This window comes from Microcaecilia unicolor, chromosome 13, assembly GCF_901765095.1.
Source record: "Microcaecilia unicolor chromosome 13, aMicUni1.1, whole genome shotgun sequence".
Lineage (NCBI taxonomy): Eukaryota > Metazoa > Chordata > Amphibia > Gymnophiona > Siphonopidae > Microcaecilia > Microcaecilia unicolor.
Window position 1 is genome coordinate 69,693,207 of NC_044043.1, and position 23,587 is coordinate 69,716,793.

General features: G+C 45.7%; 1 protein-coding gene across 1 annotated transcript; it reads right to left on the reverse strand.

Annotated features, from left to right (window-relative positions):
- Window positions 1-1,892: 1,892 nt before the first annotated feature.
- TNFRSF18 (TNF receptor superfamily member 18) lies at window positions 1,893-18,892 on the reverse strand. The gene is made up of 6 exons (XM_030185599.1): window positions 18,643-18,892; window positions 13,001-13,141; window positions 11,403-11,490; window positions 8,884-8,978; window positions 4,116-4,241; window positions 1,893-2,576 (listed from the first exon to the last, which is right to left on the reverse strand). The coding sequence occupies exons 1-6, from the start codon at window positions 18,818-18,820 to the stop codon at window positions 2,446-2,448; spliced, it is 759 nt and encodes a 252-aa protein (XP_030041459.1). The 5' UTR covers window positions 18,821-18,892; the 3' UTR covers window positions 1,893-2,445.
- Window positions 18,893-23,587: the final 4,695 nt, after the last annotated feature.

The window sequence follows — 23,587 nt, forward strand, 5'->3', positions numbered from 1 at the left end:
GACTGTAACTTACATCCAGCTACAATTGGAAAAAAAGGTGTGAGCAAAATGCTCTTGTGATTCCACTGTTACTGAATACCCCTCCTTCCAACAGACCACACGATGAGGCCGATGATCAAAAGTCATTGTTAATAGTCGCGTGTGTTGATAGCTGCTGCTGAACTTTACCGAACAATGCCGATCAGTAGTGATCAATGCTCAAAGGAAATCGCATGCAAATGAGATGTGCAGAAAGTCTGCACGAAGTTCAGTAGGGAAAGCACCCAGCACAGGCACAGAACAGCCTCGCAGTAAGCACTGATGTTCCGCGCATCTGCGCATGCCCAGGTCAAAGGAACGGGAGGGGGTGGGGGAATGCGTGCAGTACCTGCTCCATGACAGAGGAAACGAGCGGAAATAAAATACAAAACAAGGCAAACTAAAAGCAGAACCTGACTTGACAAATGGCAAGAACTGCTCTTTGCACCCGGCTGTAAAAGTGTGCGTCATATGCGCATGTTGATGAACGATACTTTTTTCTGTTGTTGGTTGTCTTTTTATTTTATTTATTTATTCCTGTATTTTGTGTATGGCAACCAGAACACTCCCCCCCCCCTTTTTTAAGGTTACACTGAGAAGCTGCCCTTTCACTTGCAACACCACCTTGGGCCTGCTGGAAAATTTTGAACGTTACAGGTAGGCACTCCCTTCTGTGCATCGCATGGAGATGTCTGCGCATCGCACAGAATGCTCGTTTTAATACTAATGAGCTGGTTTTAATACAGTTGCATCTAGTTTTTGGACACTGCTTTTGCAAATGGTCAAAGCAGCGCCAAAACCCCTCTGAGCATTAGGCGCACAATAAAGTACATGCAAAACCGGCTGAAACTGGTCAAAATGGAGCAATACAAGCCCAGTAAGCTTTGAGCGTTGGCCTCTTGGTCATTCAGTGAATGTTAACCCTTTGGTGCCTGTTTGCAGGGAGCAACTGCTTCATGAGTCCCTAGCCACAGTGGCCCTTCTGAGCCTACTGTAGACCGTGCATGCCCAGGTGACCTGTTCTTTTAAAGGGATGGGGAAATAATGACTTGTTTTGTTTTGCGCTGCGTTTCCCAACAAAACTAAACAAATTTGCGAAACATTCTACAATCATTTCTAAAGTCAATTTTGCGCATTTGTTGCCTGTTATAAAATTCTGACAGGCCTAAAAGTCCAGTCTTCGACATGATAGCACATACTTTGCTGATACACATGTACAGGGGCAGAGTTCCCAATTGCATATGTAGATTCTTAAATGTTCTAAGTTACACATCAACTGCACCTGCAGCATAGACACATTTTCCGCTGCTCACACTAGTATTTTATACAGACACGTGTGACCTTACAAAGTAATGCTTACACGGGCGCCAACTTACAAAATTAAAATGACTTTCCATGTATGCTTTATCACAGGGGCGTAGCCAGACACCCAATTTTGGGTGGGCCTGGGCCCAGGATGGGTGGGCAGAATAACTTTGCCCTGTCCCACAAGTGATTTGGTCTCTCCCTCTCTTGCCTGCATGCCATTTGGTCTCTCAAACATCCTCCCTCCCTCGCATGCAGCAACTAATACACACTGCTCAAGTTGACCCCACAGTCTTCCCTCTGATGCAACTTCCTGTTTCCGCATAGGTGGGAATACATCAGAGGGAAGGCTGTGGGGCTGGTGTGAATAGTATGTATCAGTCGCTGCTCGCAGCAGGCGAAGATCTGCTATTTACAAGGTACGCAGGAGGGACAGTTGTTGGGAGTTTTTGGCTGGTGAGGCTTAGGGATCCCTGCCAGCCAAATCATAGGTGTGCTGCTATTGGGTGGGCCTGAGCCCAAAGTAGGTGGGCCTGGGCCCATCCAGGGCCCACCCTTGGCTACGCCACTGCTTTATCAAGACAGGATCAAAGCAAAATTTTGAAAAAGAAAATTAAACCAAAGATTTTTTTCCATCAATTTCCCTACCTGTGTTTGGGATCCATAGCCAGAATTTATGATTGTTCATCAGAATCCTTGGGGACAGGACAGAAACAATATTTAAGGTTGAATGACCTAAAATTGATGCAGCCATTTGGTCATTTGTAAAGCCAGGAATGTCGTACCCCCCAGAGCCAGTGTTAAAGGTTAAACTACCTCCAAGTCAGGACATGTATGCATTGTCAGCTCGGAGAAAGGGAACGTCATGAAGAAAGTGTTCATAAAATGCAGGTTAATACCATGCAATGTCCCAGAAAACAGGGAAACTGCTGGATCCCATCACCCAGTCATTCCTGAGAATTAGAATTCAAACTCAACCCTCACTGGCAGAAGACAATGGGAAATTAAGCCCTTACTGTGCATTTCTTTGCACTGTCTTCAGCTGTCTTTTTTCCTTCTCTAACCCTGCTGGGGTCTATAACAGAACCGCTTGCAAAGTTCTGGTCTGAGTGAGACGGTGCTTCAATTCCATGGAAAACTTTTGAGGATCTCCTCCTCTCCGCTTTTCCCTCCTCTTTCTTCTTCCGGGAACTGGCAGCTACAGGTGTCCTCCAGGGGGTGAGGGCGGGAGGTGAAGGGAAAAGGCTCCTGTCCTGTGCAAAAGTCAATAAATGGATGATGGTAAGTACACAGTGGAAGGGGAAAAAGAAGAAGCTGCTCAGAAAGGCAAAGAGCTGGCTTTCTTTCGTTCAACACAACACAGGTTACAAAGCTGCAAGTTACTGCAGGAAACTCTAGTACTGACTGTGCACACGAGCCATAGGAGCCAACTTTTCAAAATTATTGGGGGTGCTAAGCCCAATGAAAATAACCCCTCCCTGGACACATACAAGGAATTTTCTCAATATTGGGGGTGCTCAAGCACCCACAGCACCCACAGAGTCGGCTCCAATGACACAAGCAGCTGCAGTTTACCAGAGGAACGTACAGGCTTTCAGTATTCTGCCTCAGCAAATCTGGACTGAAGAAAGTCAAAGTGCTTGTGAAGGAGCTGGAGTACCCTAATAGTTAGAGAAGCTAGTTGAGAACTAGAGAAGTATAGTTCAAATTTCACTGACACGTAACGCTCCATTCCCTGAGACCTAAACTCAGAGGTAAGGCCTCTGGGGACTGGGAAATACCTGAGTGTAACTTACTTTGAACTACTACTAAAATGGCCTGAGCTAAACCTCAAGTCCCTTCTCTTCCCTTCCCTGTGTACTAGGGCATTGTCTCTTCTCACTGTGCTCCAGAAGACCCAGACGTCCAGTGTGAGTGTTCCTTGCCAGGCCAATAGCACCGTGACTATTGCAGGTCATGCTCCTGTGTGAGTAAATGACCTCCAGGCCCTTGTGGAATGTACTTTGGGAGGTTAAAAAGTCTTCCACAAGTACATAAGCATGGCTATACTGGGACAGACCGAAGGTCCATCAACCCCAGTATCTTGTTCAGGGCTGGTCCTAGGGTCTCTGGCACCCCCCTGCAGGCTATGAGTTGGCGCCCCCCCCCCCCCAGCATCTCCTTTCTCTCTTCTCCCACCCTGCCCCTGTCCAGTGATTCTCCTTCGCCCCATCCCCCTCCCATTTATGGCCACCTGCCCACCCTCTTCTCCTCCCAACATCCCCCTTTTTCTTCTTGCCACCCTGCGTAGTTTCAGCCTTTTTAAATTTACCTCCGTCCCAGTGGCCACGTCATTTCAAAGCCCTGCCCGTCTCTAGCCTTCCCTCCCTTCGTGAGTTTGTTCCCTCAGAGTCCCGCCCTCAAGGACATAACATCAGAAGGCGGGACTCTGCGGAACGAACTCAAGAAGGGAGGGAAGGCTAGAGATGGGCAGGGCTTTCAAATGACGCAGCTGCTGGAACAAAGGTAAATTAAAGATTTAAACTCCCAAGGGCGGTGCGGTATAGTGGCGCAGCAGCGCCCTTGAAGGCAGGCGCCCCCCCTGCGGTGCTTACCCCGCTTACCGGGTTTGACCGGCCCTGATCTTGTTTCTTATAGTGGTCAATCCAGGTAGAGTTAGACTAGCACAAGCTACAATCCATTTGTCTGGTATTAGCATGTTGGAATCCCTCTATCTGGCATTGTACCAATACAGCAGGGTCTCTCACTGCTCATCAATGGATGAGTTAATGTGGTAACACCAAGGCACTAACCTTCAGTAGTGTTTCTTTTCTTTCTCTTCATCCTCCAGATGTAGAGGTGCAGGAAGACAGACATCAGAATCAGGATGAAAATGGCCACTGCCACCAGAATCGCCAGTTGGACAGCATGTGTACATACTACCAGGAGAGGGAAGGAAGGACATGTCTCCAGTTACATAGAGTAATATTATTCAGCGCTGGGACTGTTTATGACAATAACAGAGATATAGAGGGACATTTTCAAAAGAATATCCAAGTCAGCATTGGGATATCCCACTCGTAATATTAATTTAAAAAAAAACCCCATCCATCTCACAGCCATTTTTGAACAAGAAAAACATTCCTGTTCAAAATAGTTGAGAACATCCAAATTGAACAGCCATTTTTCAAAATAAAATGTCCAAATTATGAATGCCAAAATAACAGGGACAAGGACGTCTGCCTGGCTGCATTTGTTCAAAAATGGCCACAAAGATGTCCTTGCAGAGCAGAGGAGTAGAGAATCCACAAACGTGGAGAACTCAACGAAATACCCACGGGTAGTCACAATATAACAAAACAGTGGGTAAAAAACCAGGAGTTCCAGAGTAAAGATGAACCAAACTTTATTAATCAGTATATTGAAAGTAAATAAAGCTTAAAACATATATATAACAAATATAAAATTTAAAATTTAAATGCTATGCAAATGTGATGTGATTTTAAAGTGAAAAGCTAATATAAAGAACAAAACAGCAAGAGCATTATATAACATGAAGCATAATAATAGTAAATAAAACCTAAAACATTGATATGAATGCTCTTGCTGTTTTGTTCTTTATATTAGCTTTTCACTTTAAAATCACATCACATTTGCATAGCATTTAAATTTTAAATTTTATATTTGTTATATATATGTTTTAAGCTTTATTTACTTTCAAGATGTTCATGTTTCATGACATATGAATGCTCTAGCTGTTTTGTCCTTCATTTTCTCATTTGATATTTGCATAGTTTTCAGATTATATATGTATTATCATTTGTTTTTAGTGTTATATTCTTTTATATTTTGTTTATATATTGTTTTTATTTGTAGACTCCTGATGTAGGCCCTTTGGCCGAAACATAACGTTGTGTCAAGTCAATATACTGATTAATAAAGTTTGGTTCATCTTTACTCTGGAACTCCTGGTTTTTTACCCACTGTTTTGTTATCTTGCAGAGCAGGGGGTCAGCCTAGTAGTCAGTGCAGTGGACTTTAATCCAGGGCACCCAGGTTCATATTCCACTGCAACTCTGTTATTTTAAATGATGAGCCCATCTCAATAGCCCTCAGGCTCATGGGTGTCTTTATGTTTAACTATCTTTATTGTTAATCAAATTTGCAATACAGTAATGATCAGCATCACAATAACCTGCAACAAAGACAACACAAATCAACACTTACATATACAGAAATGTTTTTTGTTGTAAGTATTCCTCCCCTCCCCCATGACCCCCAACTGCCTTCACCACATCCCAAAAACAGTCCAGATAAATCTGTATGAGGTTTGCAGGTGTCTTTAATATTGAGGAACAGTAGGTATATCTCTATTTCTGGAGGGCTCACAATTTAAAGGTTAAAATGAGAGAGAGAGAGAGAGAGAGAATATGAATTGAAGTGGGATTTGAACCTGGTTTTGTAGGTCTAATAACAGACCACTGCACTGACCATTAGGCAGTGGCGTACCAAGGGGGGGCGGTGGGGGCGGTCCACCCCGGGTGCACGCCGTTGGGGGGGGGGGAGGAGGTGCCGCGCGCCTGTTGGCTGAGTCTGTTCGTTCCCTCCCTGCTGCTCCCTCTGCGCGGAACAGGTAACTTCCTGTTCCAGGGCAGAGGGAGCAGCAGGGAGGGAACGAGCGGACTCAGCCAACAGGCGCGCGGCACCCCCCCAACAGGTAAAAATGCACTCGGGGGGGATAGAGGGTGTAATTTCGCCGGTGGGGGGATAATTTCGCCGGTGGTGGGGGCTGCGCTGCACCCGGGGGGGGGGGGAGGGTGTAATTTCGCCGGTGGTGGGGGCTGCGCTGCACCCGGGGGGGGGGGGGCGCATCGGCGATCCGCCCCAGGTGTCAGGCAACCTAGGAACACCACTGCCATTAGGCTACCCTTCAGACCTGCTTGCTGCTGTGTTCAGAATGTCCACAATACCTGATGTTGTCAGGGAGTCTTGTTTCTCTTTCTGGTGCCTCTTTCAGGGGTGAGGGAGGAGGACAGTAACCACTGGGGTATTAAGGAGAAGTCATGCCTTATCCCTCCAGTGATCAGCTACTCAATCAGGGTTCCTTTTTATATCATGGACGTGATTGAAACAGGTTTAACTTAGGAAGCCCTTCTTTTTTTTTACTTGGATGTTTCTTCCTATTCGATTATTGCTGTTAGACATCCAAAATTTGGGCCCTCTCTAGTCCCACTCACAACACACCCCCTTGCTATTTGGATGAACTGTTGCATAGGACGTTCAAATTCTGCCGTTTGAAAATTGAGGTTTGGATACGTTTGGCAGATGGACGTTTTTGGAGCATTTTGAGACATCCATCTGCTCTGCAAATGAGTGCCATAGAATGAATAAGTGTCACTAGTCTCACGTTGCTTGGAATGGTCCAGTTCCCCCACCACTTAGTGCCAATGTCTTTTAAGTCAGAAGCCTGGGGTCGGTGCCAAGCACACACAATCCTAGTCCTGGAGCTTAGAAGATAACCTCAAAGAAAGGGGCAAAACATGGTTTGTGATGTCATTAGAAAAATGACACTGGACAAAGGAAAGGTGGGAGAAAAAGGAAGAAAGACGCTGACCAGTTTGTGATGTCACAGAAGAGCAGTGTTTGATTTTCTCACTGGAGATAGGGTTCAGGTGGCTTCCAAAGGTTGTCTAGCAGAAGACAACATGCATACAAATGGAAATGCAATTTTCTTTCAGCTATGAGCCGATGTTCATACCATTTAAGGTTAGAGAGATCTAACAGAAACAGGAAGCTGTCAAGTTGACCAGGAAATGGTGCCTGAGAATAATCCGTGAAGAGAGCGGGAATGACCTGATTCTGTTGTCTGCCCTCCTCAGAGTTGGTAGATTTTTACCAGTCTAACCTAAGTACCTTTTCACTATCTCTGTCACTCACAGTTTATCTAATCTTCGCATCTAATAACAGACTAATGTCCCTGGTAATAGGACAAGGAAAATTAGACATTTACTCCAGGGAGGAAAGGGATATTGGCTCCATCAGCAACACCTACCACTTATGTGAGCAGGCTGTGAAAATGACTGATTATAATAATTCTCTTTCGATAATATTGCTGGATAGCATAGATTTACATTTATTTGTGCTTATATACCCCTCATGCCAAAGGTTCAAAACGGTGTACAATGAGGTACCAAGATAGTCACTTGGGAAAACAAATAAAACAAAATTCACATTACAGGACTTAAGTCTCAATCAGTCTCATTCTCTATTATAAGCAAGAAAATTATTTAAAAGTAAGGTTTTAGATCTTAAAAAAATAATAAACGAGAATAACTATCGTTAAAACAGAAAACAAATTATCTCCAAATTTTACGTGCTTGATAAGCAAGAATTTTGCCACAAAACTGAAATCATTTTATACCCTTAACAGAAGGGAAAGCAAAAGGGGAGTTATTACAAGGTCCTTCTATTTCTAGAACTCCAAAAACTACATGGAAAAGCTGTTTAACTTGTGTAAGGGTTATGGGGCAATTCTACAACTGAGAACCTCCATTTAGGGACCTTCGGGATATGTGGTGGAAGCCTCTTCTGGAAAGACATATGGGTGCCCTCATTCTGTTACAGAATACTAGCGTAAGCGTGTAGAGCCGGCCATAGGAGCCAACTTTTCAAAATTATTGGGGGTGCTAAGCCCGATGGAAATAACCCCTCCCTGAACACATACAAGGAATTTTCTCAATATTGGGGGTGCTCAAGCACCCACAGAGATAAATGCAGCAAGGAGGGGCAGAGCTTACAGTAGTCTGTAACTAGAAGCCCCACCCACGATCTGCCCATGTACATCCCCTTCTAGTTCTGTGCTATGTAAGTTAGACGCATCAGGGCCGCCGACGGGGTGGGGGAGGCAAGATTCCCCAGGCCCGGCCTCCCAGGCAATGCACTATCAAAAAAGTTGGCGCTTGCCCTTCGATACTACCGAAGCATTTAGTGCGAACTTGACAACTTTTTTTGATAGTCATTGCCTATACATGCACGGTCTTTTTTAAAGACCCACTCATTATTTCCAGTTTGATTAGCATCATTTTATTTTCATTTTTGCACCACCAGACTGCTGAGGCAGGCATCTTGGATGCTGAAACACGATGCCGTGCCGAGTCTTGAGATTTGTATTTAAGGAATACATTTTATTGGTTGAACCAGAGGTTTGCCCAGCCTTCCCTCATTTCCCACTTCTTGACTTGGTGTTGAATACTGGACTTAACCAGACATGCATTAGCCAGCTCCGCAAACCCAGAAATTCGAAACTGGTGCCCGAATATGGCCTGACATTGAAATTCTGTGTTTAAAGTTGGCAGTGGTCAGCAAAATACTGATCACTGCCAGCTGAATATTGGGCCCTTTATTTTTAGTTTTGAAGTGTGCTATGGTGTGGGGGGGGGGGGGGGGAGGGCAGGGGCAGAAACAAAATTTTGAACCCAGGCCCATCAGCCATCTGGCTATGCCACTGCAGATCAGAACACGTCTGGATTTCACACTGAAGGCCTGTGTGTAACCTTGATATTGTAAAGTTTGGGGACTTACCTGAGACCAGTGAGGCGGGTGAAAGCTTGCTTCCACATTGTGCATCATGGGTTCGGTTTCCTGGTGTGATGGTGTCAAGTAATTTGCTTGAGCAGCTGAAATGGAGAATGTGCAAGAATATAAGCAGTCTTTCTCTGATTGATCCCCACCACCTGATGCACAGGGCTTCATATACACAACAACTCGCATATGTAACCATGCTCACTCTGAGGCACACACACAGCCGGCCATGCTGACCCAGAGACCTGACATTCACCGAGAGACATACAGTCAGACAACATGCTCACCCAGAAAAAGAGTATAGAGATCAGAAAATGCCATGATGCAATTAACATTGGCGTCTGTTGTAAAAGTACATTATGCTGACACGAGAGCATTGAGTTTTGCAGGGGTGACGCTGTGGAATGCACCTCCAGGACATATACAGTGGTGGAAATAAGTATTTGATCCCTTGCTGATTTTGTAAGTTTGCCCACTGACAAAGACATGAGCAGCCCATAATTGAAGGGTAGGTTATTGGTAACAGTGAGAGATAGCACATCACAAATTAAATCCGGAAAATCACATTGTGGAAAGTATATGAATTTATTTGCATTCTGCAGAGGGAAATAAGTATTTGATCCCCCACCAACCAGTAAGAGATCTGGCCCCTACAGACCAGGTAGATGCTCCAAATCAACTCGTTACCTACATGACAGACAGCTGTCGGCAATGGTCACCTGTATGAAAGACACCTGTCCACAGACTCAGTGAATCAGTCAGACTCTAACCTCTACAAAATGGCCAAGAGCAAGGAGCTGTCTAAGGATGTCAGGGACAAGATCATACACCTGCACAAGGCTGGAATGGGCTACAAAACCATCAGTAAGACGCTGGGCGAGAAGGAGACAACTGTTGGTGCCATAGTAAGAAAATGGAAGAAGTACAAAATGACTGTCAATCGACAAAGATCTGGGGCTCCACGCAAAATCTCACCTCGTGGGGTATCCTTGATCATGAGGAAGGTTAGAAATCAGCCTACAACTACAAGGGGGGAACTTGTCAATGATCTCAAGGCAGCTGGGACCACTGTCACCACGAAAACCATTGGTAACACATTACGACATAACGGATTGCAATCCTGCAGTGCCCGCAAGGTCCCCCTGCTCCGGAAGGCACATGTGACGGCCCGTCTGAAGTTTGCCAGTGAACACCTGGATGATGCCGAGAGTGATTGAGAGAAGGTGCTGTGGTCAGATGAGACAAAAATTGAGCTCTTTGGCATGAACTCAACTCGCCGTGTTTGGAGGAAGAGAAATGCTGCCTATGACCCAAAGAACACCGTCCCCACTGTCAAGCATGGAGGTGGAAATGTTATGTTTTGGGGGTGTTTCTCTGCTAAGGGCACAGGACTACTTCACCGCATCAATGGGAGAATGGATGGGGCCATGTACCGTACAATTCTGAGTGACAACCTCCTTCCCTCCGCCAGGGCCTTAAAAATGGGTCGTGGCTGGGTCTTCCAGCACGACAATGACCCAAAACATACAGCCAAGGCAACAAAGGAGTGGCTCAGGAAGAAGCACATTAGGGTCATGGAGTGGCCTAGCCAGTCACCAGACCTTAATCCCATTGAAAACTTATGGAGGGAGCTGAAGCTGCGAGTTGTCAAGCGACAGCCCAGAACTCTTAATGATTTAGAGATGATCTGCAAAGAGGAGTGGACCAAAATTCCTCCTGACATGTGTGCAAACCTCATCATCAACTACAGAAGACGTCTGACCGCTGTGCTTGCCAACAAGGGTTTTGCCACCAAGTATTAGGTCTTGTTTGCCAGAGGGATTAAATACTTATTTCCCTCTGCAGAATGCAAATAAATTCATATACTTTCCACAATGTGATTTTCCGGATTTAATTTGTGATGTGCTATCTCTCACTGTTACCAATAACCTACCCTTCAATTATGGGCTGCTCATGTCTTTGTCAGTGGGCAAACTTACAAAATCAGCAAGGGATCAAATACTTATTTCCACCACTGTAGGTATGTGTGCAAATACTGTACAATTTAAGAAAATATTGAAGATGCAACGGTTTGTTGAGATGAATTTCAGGTTTGGACTTGGCACAAAGTTGTTTTATTGTGATGACATGTCTATGTTTGATTTTATTATGTATGGTTATCCGGAAACCGCTTAGGTTGTAGGCGGGATATACATTTTTAAAAAATAAATAAATAAACAAGAAAGCAAAAAAGAAATAACAATCGTATTGAGTGTGTGGCTTTTCCCTTGCCAAAATATTTTTTTAAAATTGCCACAGACCAACTCCTCCTTTCAGCTCTTCCCCGGATCTCCTAATCTTTTTCCCAAACAATCAGGTCTGAAGCAAGCCTGATACCTGTTATTCTTCAAAAATGTGCTGGCCAACAAAAGCACATCCCTTTAAATCATGTCAATACACACGCACACACACACGCACACAACACACCCACACCCACACAACCCCCCCCCCCCCCCCCCCCCCAAGATTCTGAGTCTTACTTTGTCCATTTCTTGCAGAGGCCGGTCTCAGGGACATAATAAGTATTGTCTTCACAATACGTGCATTCATATGTATATTGCTGTTCACCTGCAATGGGAAGATAGGAAGGGCTCATCATACAGTACCAGACGCTATATATAGAAGTTGGGGGTTAGTGTCCATCATGTCCCTAGCTCCCCCTTTTAACAGACATGGATGGAGCTTGGGGTCCATAAGTAAAACAGACAGAAGGAACTTGAGGGTCCATTATTTTCCTCCTCCAACTTGTAACACAGCCTGAGTCATCTGACTTTCTATGCAGTTCTCCAGGGCCGCCAAGAGACTGAGCCGGGCCCAGGGCAGGGCCGCCTCCGGGCCTGGGGCAGGGCTGCCGCCCCCAGATCATCGCCCCCCCCCCCAGGATCATCACCGCTGCTGCCTCCCCCCCCAGTCGCAACTACAAATACCTTGGCTGGTGAAGGGTTACCATATTTTGTCCCCCAAAAGGAGGACACATGCCCCGCCCCCACCACACACCCGCCCCGCCCCCTTTCACGCCCTCGCTCCGCCCCGTCACATTTTCCCCTCTCCCCTGTCACACACCCTGTCACCCCCCCTCCCCGTCACCCCCCTCCCCTTACCTTACTACTGCCCTGGTGGTCTAGTGACCTCTTCGAGGCAGGAAAGAGCCCCCTCTTTCCTGCCCGGAGCGCTGCCCTGCACGCATGCTTCCTGTTGGTGATTTCAGCGGTGATTAAAAATGGCTGCCGAGAGTTGAAGTCTCGTGAGGTCGCTTCAACTCTCGGCGGCCATTTTGAATTGGTGCCGAGATCACCAACAGGGAGGATGCATACAGGGCAGCGCTCCGGGCAGGAAAGAGGGGGCTCTTTCCTGCTCCGAAGGCGGAAGAGGTCACTAGACCACCAGGGCAGTAGTAACTAAGGGGAGGGGAGGCTAGCAATCTGCCCGTTTGTCCAGAAATCCAGACAAACGGGCAGATTGGCAAAACCCGCCTGTTTGCTCGGACATGTCCTCAAAAAGAGGACATGTCTGGATAAATCCGGACATATGGTAACCCTAGGCTGGCGGGGATCCCAAGGCCCTGCCTGCAAACAAAGTCTTCCACCAGCGCTGCTCTTATCTCCGTTGCAATTGCCTGCCCTGCCCCTGTGGCTGCTTTTTCTCTCAAGTTGTGCATGTTCGGTTTCAATGGAGGAGAAAAGCAGCTGCTTGGTAGGCAATGCAGCAGAGTGAAGAGCAGCGCTGAAGGAAGACCTCTTCTGCTGGCGGGGCCTGGGGGGACCCCCGCCAGAGGCCCTGGCCCAAAGCCCCGCTGTGTCCGCTCCTCCCCACCTTCCAAGGGGGGCTCAGCACCGGAGTTTTCTTCAGGAGCAGGAGAGAGATAGAGAGACCGCCGGGCCCCTCTTGGAGGCCGGACCCGGGGAATTTGGTCCCCCTGCCTTCCCTCGTTGCGGCTCTCAGATTACCCAGATGAAGGGCTTGGAGGTCTCTGTGATGGTGCCATTTTCATACAGCACACACAGGGCTGCGTAGAACCCCAGAGCTTCTCTTTATCGCTCCAGTGGAGACCTCGTGGATCTTTAGTTGTGCTGCTTACCACTTCTCCTGATTGTTTGTCCCTTGTTGCAGGCGGGAAGGCGCAGACAGTAATCACAGGATGGGTTGTGGCACTGGAACCCAGCTGCACACTTGCAATCCTGATCCTTGGCATCTTGGCACGGCTCGTCTTGTGCCTTCTCTGTGGGAACAGACAATGAAATGAAAACAAACTGAGATGAATGTGACCGTATGCTATAACAGAGGTACTCAACCCAGTCTTTGAGACCAGGGGTCGTAGCCAGACTACAGATTTTGGGTGGGCCTAGGCAAGAAGTGGGTGGGCACCAAGTGTTCTCCCCCCCCCCCCAAAAAAAAAAAAATATCTCAGCAGGTGGGAAAGCGGCATGGAGAGTACTGTTTTCGTTACCATCAAGGGGAAGTCTTCAGCTGGCTGAGCTTGGGACTCCCATCAGCTACCAGCAAATGTGTGCTACTGTTGAGTGAGCCTGAGCCCTATGTGGGTGGGCCCTGGCCCACCCAGGCCCACCTGTGGCTACGCCACTGTTTGAGTCTGATTCTCAGGATATCCACAATGTATATGCATGAGATAGATTGGCCTGCACTGCCTCCGATGTATGTAAAGATATCTCATGCATATACATAGTGGGTATCCCGAAAACCTGACTGACTGGGCGTGTCCCGAGGACTGACTTGAGAACCCCTGTGCTACAGGAAGAAATGAAACAAAGTCTTATATATCAGGTCAATCCAAAAGATACAGAAAAAACACCAGGCTTAAACATTGTGTAAGAGGTTTGGATTTAGCTCATACTTTTTCACTAATACTTCAAAGTGAGCTATACTCAAGAACTGAAAGTAATTCTCTGTATACTAAAATCTGACCGGGTGATTTTCAGCCAGCGCCAGGCAGCGTGCTGTCCACTCAATGCCAATGCTCAACCTGGATATTCAATGCCGGGCTGTTTCCAGCAAAATTAAATATCTGGGGTGCGCTGGTGTTTTTAGCGTGCGCTAAAAATAGGCAGACGCTAAATGCCAGAGACACCCATGTATTCCCTTGGGCGTCTCTAGCATTTAGCGCGCACCTATTTTTAGTGCGCGCTAAAAACGCCAGCTCGCCTTAGTAAAAAAAAAAACCCCAAGTGAATATTCAGTGCTGGCCGATTAAGTTAATAGCGGGCAAAGATAGGACTGCTATTTAAGCGATCCGATTTGCACGCCAAACTTAGCCAGCCAGCCAGCACTGAATATTCTCAGCTAACTGGCTAAGTCGTATGACATAGCCGGTTAGCAGCTAGCAGCTAACCGCAAATATTGAGCGGAGACAACCGACTACCTCCCATTGAATATTAGCAGTTAGCCAGCTAAACAATATTTAAGCGGCCAGGAGCCGTTCCTGGCTATCAGGAAGTTAGTTTATACCTGATGTAATGGAAGATTAAGTAACAAGGACTTACAATGGGATTACGGCTTTAACCATAGGCTACTCCCTGTATCAACAAATCTCTATAGCAGTTGAGTGCAGTGGCGTAGGAAGGGGGGTGGTGGGGTGGTCTGCCCCGGGTGCATGCCGCTGGGGGGGGTGTCGGCTCCACTGGTTCCCTGCTCTCTCTGCCCCAGAACAGGTTACTTCCTGTTCTGGGGCAGAGAGAGCAGGGAACCAGCGGAGCCAACGCAGCTCCCAGCGACATGCACTCGGGGCGGAGCGGCCCTCCCACCCGTCCCCTTTCCTGCGCCAGTGGTAAGAATGCACCCCGGTGGGGTGCGCCGTGCTGCACCCGGGGAGGGGGTGCGCAGTGGCGTCCCGCCCCGGGTGTCAGCCACCCTCGCTACGGCACTGGTTGAGTGTACACATTTCCAGCCAGACACACTGTATTAAACATGAATTAGAGACTTCAGAGGGTAAATGCGATGTATGTAATGGTGGTGGAGACTAATGAAGGAACAGCTGTGAAGAAATTTATTTATTTATTTGTGACATTTATATCCCACATTATCCCAAACAAGTTTGAGTTCAATGTGGCTTACAATAAACAGTATAGGATACATAACAAAGAATAATGCATAAGAAAGTAATTTGTTGTAAGAATCCAATTTTACAATACAGACAGTATCATAAATATACTGGGATAGCTATGGATGTTTAACATTTAGAATATCTATTATGAATGAGAAATTGTACATCAAGCAAAGAGAAGGTTAATGGTAAATAGAGAAATAACCAATTCAGGTAATAATTAGCAGTTTGAGGTATGGTTATTCTTTGTGAGGGTTTGTTTGAATAGGAACAATTTGAGCATCTTGCAGAATCTAGTATATTCCTGTAGATTTCTTATTTTGGGTGGTAAGGAGTTCCACCATTTGGTTCCTAGGTAAGTGAAGTCTGCAGAGTGGACAGTTTTGTAGATCACTTTTTTTGCAATTTGGGAGGTGTAGTCTAAGATAGTTTCTTGCCTCTTATTTAGAGGAAATGAGGGGAAAGCCAGAATTTCATTAAGATAGGAAAGGAAATCCTGTTAGATTCTGTAGGCTTGTGTAGGCGTTTCAGTTATTCATAAATCAACAACATAGGCTTATAGACAAGACAGATAAGGCATACACTCAGGGGCCCTTTTTCCAGACAGCAATAAAAAGTGATCTTAATGCACCCTTATGAGGATCATTCTCACCTGCTAAGGCCAATTTTATGCTGGGGTAAAATGGCCAAAATTTCTATTTCTGGTATTAATGGCCAGGAGCTAATTTTGCCATTAGTGTATGGCCATTAAAACGCGAGCCCTTGAAGGGACTATACCTGGGCCGCCGAGAGGGGGGGGACAGGGGGGACAAAATTCCCCGGGCCCAGGCCTCCGGGGGGGGGGGGGGCACGCCGCCGCAGTCCGGCCTGCCCGCCGTCACTCCCTGGCATTGAATTTAAGCGCCTTACCTTCAAAAGCACAGCAAGCAGTGGCAGACCACTCCTTCCTTCCGTGTCCCGCCCTCGCCTGATGTAACTTCTGCGAGGGCGGGACACGGAAGGAAGGAATGGTCTGCTGCTGCTTGCTGTGCCTTCGAAGGTGAGGCGCTTAAGGTCAGTGCAGAGGGCCTGGGGGTGGAGAGAGGGCCCAGTGGCGGGTGGAGGGGGGGCCCGGCGACCGTTTTGTCCCGGGCCTGGCACAGTCTCTCAGTGGCCCTGGACTATACAGTTAGCATGCGTCAATGTAGCTGAGCTAACCGATTAGCGCAGAACATGCCCTCTCTCCACCCCTAGACATGCTCTCTGCGCCCAAAAATAAATTGTATTTTTTAGTATGTGGTAGTGCGTGCAAATGGCGAACTTACTGCGAGATGTCTCGGCACACCCCACGGTATGCCATTTTTTGCTGTGGTTAGCACACATTTGTGCTTACCGCAGCTTTGTAAAAGTGTCCTTTAGTCCATCAATCCTAAAATTAGTTAAATAATTTAGGGCCCCTTTTACTAAGCCGCGTTAGGCTCTACGTGTGCCCAACGCGCGCCAAAATGAACTTACTGACCGACTACCGCATGCCTCTCGCGGTAATTTCATTTTTGACGCACGTCCACTATGCGTGTCTGGAAAATATTTTTTATTTTTGGACGCACGCCAAGTGGCATCTGATGCGCGTAGGTCTTTACCGCGTAGATTCCTTACCACTAGGTCTATGGCTGGCGGTAAGGTCAGACACCCAAAATGGATGCGCAGCAATTTTGATTTTGTCACACGTCCATTTTCGCCAAAAAATTTAAAAAGGCATTTTTGGTTCGTGCGCGGAAAAATATTTCTGTGTGCGCCCGAAACGTGCGCCTACACTATCGCAAGCCGCTTTTTACCACAGCTTAGTAAAAGGACCCCTTGAGGTTCAGGTCTTGGGACACTAATGACCTTTCCTTTGACAATACGAGAAGAAATTAGTCATTTACCACCCGCCAGTAAACACATAACTCATTTATCCAGACGCTTTGTAAGTTATATGGATAGTTCTGGACCATTTAACGCACTAAACAGCCAGATTTATTATTATTTTATTTTTTTTAATATACCACCTGCAAGCCTGAAAGCTATTATCAAAATAAACAGGGGCCAAGTTAGGGGAAGAGTGGAAGCAGGCACCAGAAAGTATCAATTTAACAGCAACGTTCAACCACTGAATAGGCAACTCATCCGTTTAGGGGGAGATTCTATATATGACGCCTAAAAAACTGGCGCTGAAATCAGTGCCGACTAAGGCGCACCGAAAAATGGTCTTGCTGGAGTAGGCGCGTGTTTTGGACAGGCGCAGGTCCATTTTTCAGCACACCTGGAAAAAAGGCCTTGGCCGAAAATGGACACGCGGCAAAATTAAAACCAGCGTGCGTCCTTTTTTTTGACCTGAGACCTTATTTTGGCGCAGATCTCTAGGCGCACTATGTAGAATCTGGGGGTTAGTGGTTGAATAAATATAGGGACAATCAATGACAGCGGTCACCACATAGACATATATATTCAGTGGCACTAAGCAAATGGATAGTGCCACTGATGGGACTGGAACTATATACGACAACTGCCCCAGCAGAATATAGGGCCCAGCATGCTGATTTACTAGTCAATTCTATACATGGTGCTCAAAATTGTACATGCAAATTTGGGCGTGCACACAATTTAATTGAATAACAAACCAATTAGTGCCCAAAATTGGTCCCTAACAATCTATTATTGGTGTTAATTGGCAATCATTTGAATTTATCGTGCATTTTTGTAGTCCGTGTTCTATAAAGATATGCAAGCAAACGCTTACATGCAGATCTGAATAGGGGGTGTGGCCACGGGCTGGGCATGGGTGGGGCACGGGCTTTCCTAGAATTTGCGCAGAATGTTAAAGAATATGGCAGATCTGCACCTACACCAGGTTTTTCAGTTGGTGTAAATCCTCGTGCCCAAAATTGAACACGGATCCTGGCACTAAGCGTTATTCTATCAATGGCGCACAATTCAGAGCTCTGTTTATAGAATAGTGCTTAGCACTCATTTTCTTTCCGCGCCCAAATTTGGGCACCATATCTTTAATGTTTAATACATTTGACAACTATCTATTGCAGAGGTTTTCAACCCAATCCTCGAGACACACCCAACCAGTCGGGGTTTTTGGGATATCCTCATTGAATTCAATGGGGATATCCTGAAAACCACGACTGGCTGGGTGTGCCCTGAGGACAGGGTTGAAAATCCCTGATCTACTGTCTAACAACAAAATGGTTTTCTATAAAACGTTATAGCATTAAACAATAAAACAGCTAAAAACCATAGATAATATACAAAAATAACAAACACATTGAGCCAATGAAATATAGAAGTATGGGACACAGGAGCATGGGTATAGGCAACACACCGCAGAATGAGGAACACAGCCAAAAAAACGAGGTATACTGAAGATCCTGTGTAATCAGGGCTGACGTTAAGGGGTGCCAGGCAGGGCAGTTGATGTGGGCCCTCAAACTGCTGGGACCCCCATGCCTGGCGGCCTTGGACTCCCTCCCAGGTTGCTCATCTGGGCCCCTGAATGTTTAATACTAGCAGTTTGTGTAATTTTCCCTTGATGTCAGCAGGGTATGAAATAGAAACAGAAATGTAATTATTTTGGGGTATGGATTTTTTCCTAGTTATTTCTACCATGAAGAACCAATAATAGACGGTTTCCTTACCTGAGGGACACACCTTGCAGCACTTGTAACCTTGCACAGTGAAGGTCTGGAAATGGTCAGGCATGCACGAGAGAGCCAGGGCTGGTTGTGCCCAAAACCACGGACCCAGCAGAAAGAGCGAAAAACAGGTGTTCCACAGCCAGCTTCCCACAACTCTCCCATGCAGAAACATTGTCATGCTGCCCAGCAGTGGAGTATCTTCCTACCGCTGCTGCCACCGTGGTCTCTGGGTCCTTCCTCTGCTGCTGCTCCTGCCCCTCTGAGTTCTGCTTTGCCGTCTGCTCATTTTGAATTCTTCCTTCCACCCACTCACATGACAGTGAACACAGTTTGTGTGGCTTCCTAGAATCTGAGACCAGTGTTCAGAACTGCCCACAGGATACTGATGATCTTCTGCACTTTTACAGTTATTTAGATTTTGGTTAGCTGTTACTCAGGGCTGACAAAATTTAACAATAACTACAGAGTACAGGAGGAACAACCGAGCAGTTCGAGTACTGGGCTGCCCAGTTCAAATTGTGTTGCTGCTCCTTGTGATCTTGGGCAAGTCAGCAAAGGTGTAGTTTGACTGGGGTCAAAGGGTGGGCTGTTACATTAGCATATTCATTATGGTTATCCAGTTTCTTGCTTGTTTCTTACTCCTAAATGCATATAGTAACATAGTAGATGACGGCAGAAAAAGACCTGCACGGTCCATCCAGTCTGCCCAACAAGATAAACTCATCTGTGCTACGTTTTATGTATGCCTTACCTTGATTTGTATCTGCCATTGTCAGGGCACAGGCCGAGAAGGGAGAAAGCTCGCGCTCAGAACACCAGCCCTCAAACATCCTCCGCACCCTCGCAGATGCCATAGTGTAGAGCATTACCGAACCTCAAAAAAAGGTAGCAAATGACTGACTGAATCAGAATAAACCTTTTCATCTCAAGCAAGCCCTTTCAATGGCCAAGCTGTAAGACCAAAGGGGCAAGGATCCTCCATGAGCATGTATCTTTATAGAGGGAAGGGAGGTCTCATAGATCACAGGGATCTGTCGCTGAGTAGCAATTCCAAAATTCAATGTTAATCCCCTTCGTGTGATTGTGAATAATCATAGACCTCAAACCTCCTCCTACCATTTTGTTATTTTTCTTTCTTTTTGTATTTTTATCGGTTTTTGGCTTAATTCGCTTATTTCTCAACAATCGTTATTTCCAAAACAACTATCGGTTCAGTAAGCTCTCATCTGCCAGTGTTCCACTTATCTTTCCTGGCTCAGCAGGTCCCGACAAGCGCTTGTTTCGCTGCCGCTTTCTCAGGGGACTCGAGCAGGGCACATTCTGAGTTGTCTCACTGCAGAATGTTCCCTGCTCGAGTCCCCTGAGAAAGCGGCAGCGAAACAAGCGCTGACAGTGACAGCAAGTAATTTCTTACCTTGCAGAATAACATCTTCAGATGGGTTAGTTTTGTATATCCTATAACAGTTACACGAATGAACCTCACTCTTAAATCGGGGTACGTTGCCTGGATACGATCTTAGACTCTCAGATGTACTGTCAATGATCAGCTCAACACTTTTCATTATGTCAAAAAACAGCCTTCTTCAGAAGTTTGTAGGGTGTAACATTGACAAGGAATATATACACTTTGATATGTTGTTTACACCTTACAAATTTCTGAAAGAGACTGTTTTTTAACATAATGAAAGGGCTGTGATGAGCGTTAACAGTGTACCAGTTTACCATGATCACTGCTTAGAAAACACTTTCCAAGAACATCAATACACTTCCTTCTGGGAAAACAGAGCAAGCTGGACCGTTGCAAATCCCTAGGTGGCAAATATATCTTAGTGGAGCATCCTACAACCCAACTTTCCATCTCCCCACAACAGCAGCAAAGGGGCTCAGGGATCCCACCACTTCTGTTCTCCCCCCCCCCCCCCCCCCCCATAAAGGGCAATTCTATAACACGGGTATCTATATTTCACAATTCTATATTTAGGTAAACTGTACCTGCTGTACACCACCTTGGGTGAAGCTCTTCATAAAGGTGGTTAATAAATCCCAATCAATAAACAAAATAAGTGTGTGTACCTGAGGCAATGGAGTGTTGTGACTTGTTCAAGAACTTAAGCAGCCACAATGGGATTTGAACCCTAGCTTCCCTGGTTGGTAGCCTGCTGCTCTAACCATTAGTACAGCTGATACAGATGATAACCTATTCCAAATATGTTTGGTAACAAAACAAAAAACTAAAGGATGGCAGATCTGAAGTCTGGCGGCCATTTGGTAGCCTACTGGGCAAATCACTTTATGGTTGCTGGTGACTACAGGATTTCTGTTAAAGTGCTGCTGAACACAACAGGAAGACACTAGCCCACGGAGCTAGAATTGACTGCTAGCCAAGTACCTGCATATATTACCAAAATTCTGCAAATACTATTCTGTTTAATACGTTGTATTATTTTGGTGTACATTATTTAAAATATTGTTGGCACTTAATTCCCTGTAGTCTGTGTCCAGTATGCATATTACCATCAGGAAGAGAGATAATAGGGGATGGCTATGCACCAGAGATACCTTAAAGGTTGAAGTAAGCATTGCTCCTCCATCATAAGGAGAAGATTCACATCCCTGAGGGAGGACTGAAAGTGAAATCTGCTCCACGTAGTTAGACTGTGCTCTGCACCAGAAGACTGAGAAACCCACATATGATAAGCACATCATCACTGAGCATCAGAAGCACACGAGTCATGAGTCAGAAACATGATGCTGTATGCAAGAAAAGGTCACTTTGGGCCAGATTTCTTGAGGGTTAGCTGTTCCCACCTCACACCTGCTCTATGACATCCTCAGCTCATACATAATGTTCCCTCAGCTGTGTGGGAGTCTGCCACCCGCGTTCTTACCACTGGGGGCTGTGCTGCAATCTTATGTTTCATGTGCATGGAGCAAGCGGGTTATGCTTTCAGGAGAGTTGTCTGCCCCGTACAATTGAAACTATGGTAAGAGCATGCACAATGGACTCCTGCATATTCTGCAGTGCATAGCTTGGAGGGAACTTTGCTTACAGAGCACCCTATGGATAGAGTCAGTCAATATACAGTGATGTGTCCAAAACCAAAAGCAGGATAGTTCAAACTGGTTCACTAATAATACTAATCATTTCTATAGTGCTACTAGATGTACATAGTGCTGTACACATTATATACAAAGTACTTTCTCTGTTCCTAGGGGGCACACAATCTAAGTTTTTGTACCTGGGGCAATGGAAGGTTAAGTGAGAATGGGAACCGAACCGAGGGTCAAAGCCCACTGCACTAGCCATTAGGCTACTCCTCCACCAACTAGTTCAAACTGGTTCCGCTGGTTCTGACCAGTTCAAACTGATTCAAACCAAGTTCCAACTGGTTCAAATTGGTTCTGACTGGTTCCAAATTATAGGTGAGGGTCATGTGGGGTTAAAAAACGAATTTCCAGTCGAAAGTGAATGATGGCTCAAAAGTTTGAGGAATAGTAAGTGTTTCATGGGAAGATCAAAACCTAACTAGAGAATCAAATTATCAAGTAGGAGTCAAAATTCTAGGTTGCCATCAAAATATAAAAAGTGAGTCAAAATTACAAATGGGAGTCAAAGCTCTGGAAGAGTTTCAAAACCACAGGTAGGGATTGAAATTCCTTCTGGAGCTAAAATTGTGGGTTTAGGGAGGTCTAACCTCTGGGTGAAAGGAAAACCCCAAGTGCTGGTCAAAAGCCAGCATTATAGGTGAGGGCCTTGTGGGGTAAAAAAAAAAAAGAATTTACAGTGTAGGGGCAGTGATGGATAAAAAATAGTTCAAAGTTCAAGGTTCAATTTATTTGATATACAGCATATTTTCCAAGGAAATGTAAGCAGTTTACAATTTTTAAAAATATGTCAGGGAAAGGAAAACATAGCAAACTGAAACAGCAGATAACACATGAGGAAAAGTAGGACAGGAAAGGTCTGAGGAATGGTCACATGCTTCATGGGAAGGTCAGTTGATCCTGTCCTGGTTTGACCCCATTGCATGCAGGGACTTGTAGTCTTGCTTTTCTTAGGTATTGGAATGGGGAGATCAGAAGAAGACCCTGAATGCAATTCGTTAAACCCAGGACTGGATCAACCCTGTCAGATGAATCAGGATCCAACTGGTAAATGTACCAGCAGTACAGGGCATACTACAATTCCCCAAGGGCCACATTGCTTTTGTGTTGCATCCTTAGCCCGTGCCCACAGCAGTTGGGAGTGGGAACCGCTCCGAATGTCTCCTGCCCAAGTCTTTGATGGTCCCAGTAGATTTGCCATAAAGAGCAGCCAAGTTAACCAGTTCCAGAAGGGAGTGTTTGTATCAGACTTGGCTTGGAATCTACATCCCATCATATGATGGCACGTCAGTGATCTTCACTATTTTTGAAGATAGTGGCAAAAAGATTTCAACATGAGAGCCAGGATCAGTGTTGGATAAAGTGAATGGTACATGCACCCGTGGTTGATAAAGGGGGGGGGGGGGGGGTATCCCATTCCAATGATGTAGCCAGTCCAACTGCTCAGGTGGACTCGGAACAATACTGTATGTGTAAATAAAATGGAGATAAGAACATGGGACAGACTGAAAGTCCATCAAGTACCTGGCAAGATCCCAAAACAGTAAAATAGATTGTATGTTGATTATCCTAGAAATACACAGTGGATTTTCCCCAAGTCCATCGTCATAATGGCTTATGGACTTTTCTTTTAAGAAGTTATCCAAACCTTTTTTTAAACCCTGCTAAGCTAATTGCTTTTACCATATTCTCTGGCAACGAATTCCAGAGTTACGAATTACACGTTAAGGAAAGAAATATTTTCTCTGATTTGTTTTAAATTTACTACTTAATATTTTCATTGTGCGCCCCCTAGTCCTAATATTTGTGGAAAGAGTAAACAAGTGATTCATGTCCATCC